At 39.8% G+C, this 5,892-nt stretch overlaps 1 protein-coding gene across 1 annotated transcript in view; it reads left to right on the top strand.

Annotated features, from left to right (window-relative positions):
- Positions 1-5,892, top strand: part of DNAH11 (dynein, axonemal, heavy chain 11) — a 166,996-nt gene that overhangs the window by 91,433 nt on the left and 69,671 nt on the right. Inside the window, 1 exon segment of the mRNA XM_009325768.1 lies at positions 5,559-5,720. Coding sequence (XP_009324043.1) covers positions 5,559-5,720 — 162 coding nt within the window.

The following is a 5,892-nucleotide window of genomic DNA, read 5'->3' as shown; positions in this document are numbered from 1 at the left end:
ACTGCTTAGTTTCACATGGGAAAACCATGCAAGTGAGTGTGCTAACACTTAAATAGGATGGGCCCTGTCAGACCAGTGGTCAAGCATGTGCCACAGAGTTCATTAGTGTTAAGATACACTGTTGTCTGTCTTGCTGTGTTTGAAGCACTCTGAACCTAGAGATCTTACATACCTGAGATAAAGCAGGAGGAGGTTGAGCCAAAAAATACAGTGTAAAAGATGTATCTGTAGTGAGAGTGACCTGTGACTGTGAGGCTCAAATGGAACACTTGAGAAAAGAGGGTTTTTGTGTTCCTAGGAGTGGTGAATGCTACATGGAAGTTAATATCAATTTCACATGATATCAGTTCTTTTGTCCACACTGATTGTCTTCATTACTCAGTTGTGCAAATTTAAATCTTAAAAATGTCAGATGAAAGACTCTTGCGTAGTCCCTCTCAATCCACATGTCTTTCCAAGAAAGGGATGGGTCTATCTTGGAGAACTTCCTAAGTTTTTTTATTACTATATGAAATACCTTCACTGTAATATTTATATCCTGGTTGTCTTGCAAGAAATGAAGCATTTCTTACATGGAGCATTTCCTATTCCTTTTCTTTTTTTTTTTTTTCCCCTCTGTCAAATTAGACTGTCATTTATGGCCTGGGCAGAAGATAAATGTTTTCAAAATATGACCTCCTTGTTTAAGCAAAGATTGCTCAAAATGTAGTCAGTAATAATTACTCATTTTTCCTCACAGCTCTCTTGTTATCAGATCACATGGCATCTTCATTATTCTGCGTGCAAAGCAAGCAGTGCACAAGGTCCTTTATAATATTGGGAATTCACTGGCGGGAATGCAAATGAACCCTGAAAACATGCCACATCAAATCCTTGCCTGATGTGATTTTACCAAACTTCACTAAAGCTAAAGGAGATAGAAAGGTTATGCCAAGGTGAGGATCTGGTTACCTGCTTTTTACGGCTACTTTTTCAAGTATATGATGTATACTATTTTTTATTGTCCACAAAAAATAATTAACAAGAACATAATTATCTAATTAGGGTGTTACATTATAGCTAGAGCTGTGCTGGTATTTCCTGCCTAATAATACAATACAGTAAAAATCACTCAGTTGTAACTTAGTGTTTTAGAGAAAAGTAATGGAAATTTTAAATAGTGTGTTTGAATTTGAGTTCTAGAACTAGCTATTCCAAGAAGTAATTTATTAAAGGATTGAGAAATAATTCTTCTAAACTTCATCCTGACATGATAATCTACAAAGTTTGTGTGTAGGTAACTAATTTTACCTATTGCTACCTTTAAATTGGATTTAATTGTTTCTCTTCATTTTCTGCAAGGTTTCTAGGACACAGATCTGCTGCTGTTCTCTTTATTATTAGCTTTTGCAGATCCTCTCATCTAGTCCCTCTCTTCTTAGCCTTCACAGCAGTTGTTTTCAAGTGTTACCTTTTGCTTTGTAATCTGCACTTGTGAAATAACAGCTAGGTATTTGAATATGTCTGCATTGCAAGCGAAAGATTGGTCCATCTGTATTTCATGTATACTAAGTTCCCCTGCCTTTAAACTAGCTGTTTTCAGGGTTGTTATAACAGTTCAGTCCAGGTATATCTCCTTTTTCTTGGGCGGGCTTTCCAGCCAAATAATCCTGGTAGGGCTAGTGTGTGCCTGGTACTTCTTGCAAAGACTTTCACTAGGACTCGCTTACCATGTTTAGCAACTTCTGCTAGATGCGCTGTTGCTTCAACCATTTCTCTCCTGTCTTTCTTCACCCGTCACTGTTCACCTCCTGTTCTGTAATCATTTGTTACGGAAGTTAACTGTTAAGAGGCTTTTGTGTCCCGTGGTTATCCACATGAGCTCCAGTAGTACTGTGCTGGATAAACCTGAGATTAGAATAAAGATTAGAACATACTATTATAATGTACTCTTTAAAACTTTCAGAAATTTTTTTGGACGGGGCGTGGCCAAGGGCAAGGACAGAACAGAGGGGTATAGGTATGACTCAGTAAATCCAGAATTTAGATGCTAGGATAAAGTTAAAAGTAAGCAATCCTGAAAGGTCAGTATTACCTTCTCAGGGATCTGCAGTTCATATAAACTAATGCAGCTCCTTATAGCTAGAAGTAGTTCTTTTAAATTACTCCTAACAAATTACATTGGATAGAGAAAGCACCTTCTCGCCTAAAGCTCAACGTAAGATTGATATAAATAGGGCATAAATAGTAATCATTCCATAGAAACAATTGTTTAATATTTAGGGAGGATAAAACATTACTTAGGGTACAAGACTAAGGAAAACACTAAGTTCTGATCTGTGTTTGGCAAATGGTCCAAGACTTTGATTTGGACTCTTCTTGCAGTCCAGTACTTAGAGAGTTAAGTCTAAATATGAGGAATGTGAGCAGTGTAGGAGGGTGTAGAAGATGTAACTTCTGGCAAGACTGTGTATGGTTTGCAGCTTTGGAAGTGTGATGGATTCACTTTGGCACCACTGCTATAGCAAGGGCATTTGTGAGAAGCACATCAAAGCAGGGACAGATATCTCTAGGCTGTCCGTTACTGCTGCTACCATAGCAGGGATGGTATGCAGATCTGAGAAAGTGGCTGCTAGAGGAATAAGAGAGGAGAAAATGAGGTGCCTCAAGCATCAACATTGCTCACCATGCTTCTGATATTATAACCGAACATAGAATTTTACCAGAAAATGAGGTGACGTGAATGAGAGGGAGAGAGAATGTCTAATTGAAGGATACATGGTATAACAGAGAAGAAATTTCAGAAAACTCATGGAAGTGTCCAAGGTCTTTGAGAGCTGCGAAACAGATCTAGCAGATTCTTCATGTATGTTTCTTCTCTGATTCAGTTTTGGGGTGGAGACCATTTATTCTTGTATCGTTTTGATTGTTTCTTCAGTATTTGCCCTTCTTTCTCATCAGCCTGATAAAATTTTGCTGTAAATTCCAAGATCTTTCTGTGGTCTTTGTACAGTTTTAGTGTCATTTTCATCACTTGGCTAGAATGGATTTCTACATGGACATTTCTGCCGTTTGCCTCTTCATGCTGAACACATTCAAAGTAGATGACATTTTCTTCAGTACCTTAGACCAACCTGCTGATCGGCCTGTCTTTGCAACATCCCTGGACAACCTGGACTCCCCTGTGTTTTTGCATGGGTGTCTACATTCCTGCCTAAATTCTTGAAGATGGGGGAGAACGTTATCTTCTTGGTAATATGAGAACATGCACTGCTGTTTGTAATTCTTGCAGGAGTCAAAGCTCACAAGTGATGTAAAACCAGTGGTTTCTCTTGCTGACACATTCTCAAGTACTTCCTAGACAAATGTGCAAATTGCCTGTGATTAGAAGAATTTTAGATTCATGTAACAGAGGTATTTTTCTCTATTTGACAATAAACTAGATCAGTAGGGGGACCAGAATAACTACAGCAATTCAAAACTCTGTTTTAACGTGAAATAGTCCTCTACATCCCATTCCATGAGACAGAGGAAAAAATGTACTATGAGATCTTGTAGCTCTGGGAAACTGGTAAGCATGTTGGAAAGGGAATAGGTACTAGTGAATACCCTCTATTTAGAAATATAAAGAAGTAAATGGATTAAAAAATGGTAGAACGTGCGGTTAATTTACAGTGCAGTCTAGAGCATGGGTTTGGGGGCTCTAATTTATTGAATGTTTATGGTTCACTCACCAGTAAAGATTTCAGTGAATTCTTCTCTATTTTATGCCCCATTTAGTATTTTAGTCTGCATCATTTCTCTTCCTCTCTGCCACAACATGGGAGACTATCATTGCTTCTGTTTGCCTTCCTTGCTTCTTACTCTTACCCTTTTTTCAGGTCTTTCTTTTCTTTCCTTTTAAGATTGTTTCACACATCTTCTGCCATTTACCTCCTGTGTTTCCACCATGGCTCCCAACAGAAGGGACCACTTGTGCTTTCCTTGCTGTTACACTTGGCCATATCACACCCTTCTGAAAACGGTGTCATTGATGTAACGGTGTCGTTGATGTGATGCCTTCAATAATCTCAAAATTCCACTCAGTTTGTGGAGCCATGAGAAAGAAGTTTTTTGTGAGATACAGCCTGACCAGTGCTTGTGACCAAAGGCCATTTCTTAATTGATTTTGCTAAAAAAGGTGGGAATAAAAAAAGGACATACCCTGTGGTTCAGCATAAAATCCAAGCTTTACAAAATGTATAAATGTCCCAGGAAACAGTTTCTCTTCGAGAGGGTTTTCTGAATAATGGTAAAAGATTTCTTGTTTTGACTTAGTTCTACTGAAACTTACTCATCTTTGCTCATAACTAAAGGTTAATTGCAGAAATTGTTGTCTTGTGTTTTCCAGTGCAGAAATGTATTTTTAGAAACTATGAGATAGTGGCAAGTCTTTTGCGTTTTCCGCGTAATCTTCTTTCCAGATACCATAGAAGCTTTTTCCACTGCTACTATCTACTCATCGTTTTCTCTCTCCTTTCTGACTGCTTTAAAACCCAGTGAAGTATTGTCCCAGGTCAACCTCCTCCTTTTTTCCTTCTTTTCTTTCAACTTTCTGCTCTTCTTCCTTTTTCATCCAGTTTTCTCTTAATAGGTAATGTCAATTCCTGATTACTCCAGAGGCAGAATAAACCTGTCACTTCCCTAGCACACCTGACTGGGCTCTGGCCTGGCTCTTGTGGCTGTTGGGGATGTGATAGTCTGTTCTGATACAATTTGGATGTTTTTTATTGGAATTAACAATATCGATGCCATATAGTTTGAGAAGCCCTGTACAGCAAAAATAGTTCACAAGAAGCATATAGGAGAGACTCCAGTCCTGTCTTAACAGCCTGATGTCTGTCATTTTGCTAATTAACTAAAAGCAAATACAATGGCCAAAACACGTGCTAATGGCAGTAAGTAGGTCCACAGATACAACTGAGAGACTAGAATAACCCTTCCTTCCCAAATGTGAGTTGCTTTAGGTAGGCCCAGTGATACTAACAGCTGATCACAGTTTTATTTATTTTTCTTTGACTATTTTAGCCTACCCTTGTTTGGCCATTCCTTTCCACTTTTGTAAAGAACAGTCCCTAAAACTTCACATACAAACCAAGGTCCGGATCTCCTTTTCTTCACGTTCTATTAATGGGGTTGTGGTGCGTATTAAAGTGGGGGGAAGCAGCTTGAGTAGATGTAGCAACTCAAGAACTGGGTTTGTGTCACTGTGACCAGCTGAACATGTGCCTTCTGGCTGTCTGCGTGCCAGCCAGTCCCTGTGGCTGCATTATTATTTATTGCTATCAAGCCGAGTAACCGATACCAATGTGGAAAAGAGGGGAAGGAAGCTGCAAGTATGCTGTGTTTGCACAGTGGAAAGGGAGTAAAATTTATTTGCCCAAGGTAGCTGACGAAGTTTATTAGCTGACAAATTTGGTTTGGAGCCTCAGCTCTGTGCTGGCCGGCGCCGGGCCATGGTTCGTTGCATGCCTTTCTTTGATCGCCTCAACTTGCTGTGCGATTCTTCTCTCTCTCTTTTCCCTCCCTCCTCTCCGCAGATCGTTCTGTGTTTCTCGCCTGCCGGTGCCACGCTGTGAGCGTGAGCTCGGAAGTTCCCAGCCATAGTTAACTGCACCGCTATTGACCGGTTTCATGAGTGGCCGCGGGAGGCCCTGCGCTCCATCAGCAGGAGGTTCATTGAGCAAGCCGAGGGGGTCGAGGTACAGAGTTTCAAGCTCATCAGTCTTCTAAGAAAGCAACGGAGATCATTGAAAGATCGATAACTGAATAAGCTGAAAAAAACAATGCTCTTTTTACTCCTTCTTTGCATACTTCTTGCCTTCAGTGTTGTTCAAGCTCACCCCTGCTAAAAGCTGAATTTTTATGGCGTGT

Source organism: Pygoscelis adeliae, unplaced genomic scaffold, assembly GCF_000699105.1.
Source record: "Pygoscelis adeliae isolate BGI_AS28 unplaced genomic scaffold, ASM69910v1 Scaffold226, whole genome shotgun sequence".
In the NCBI taxonomy this organism is placed as follows: Eukaryota; Metazoa; Chordata; class Aves; order Sphenisciformes; family Spheniscidae; genus Pygoscelis; species Pygoscelis adeliae.
Note: the sequence above shows the minus strand (reverse complement) of the source record. Positions and strands in the feature narration are given on the sequence as shown.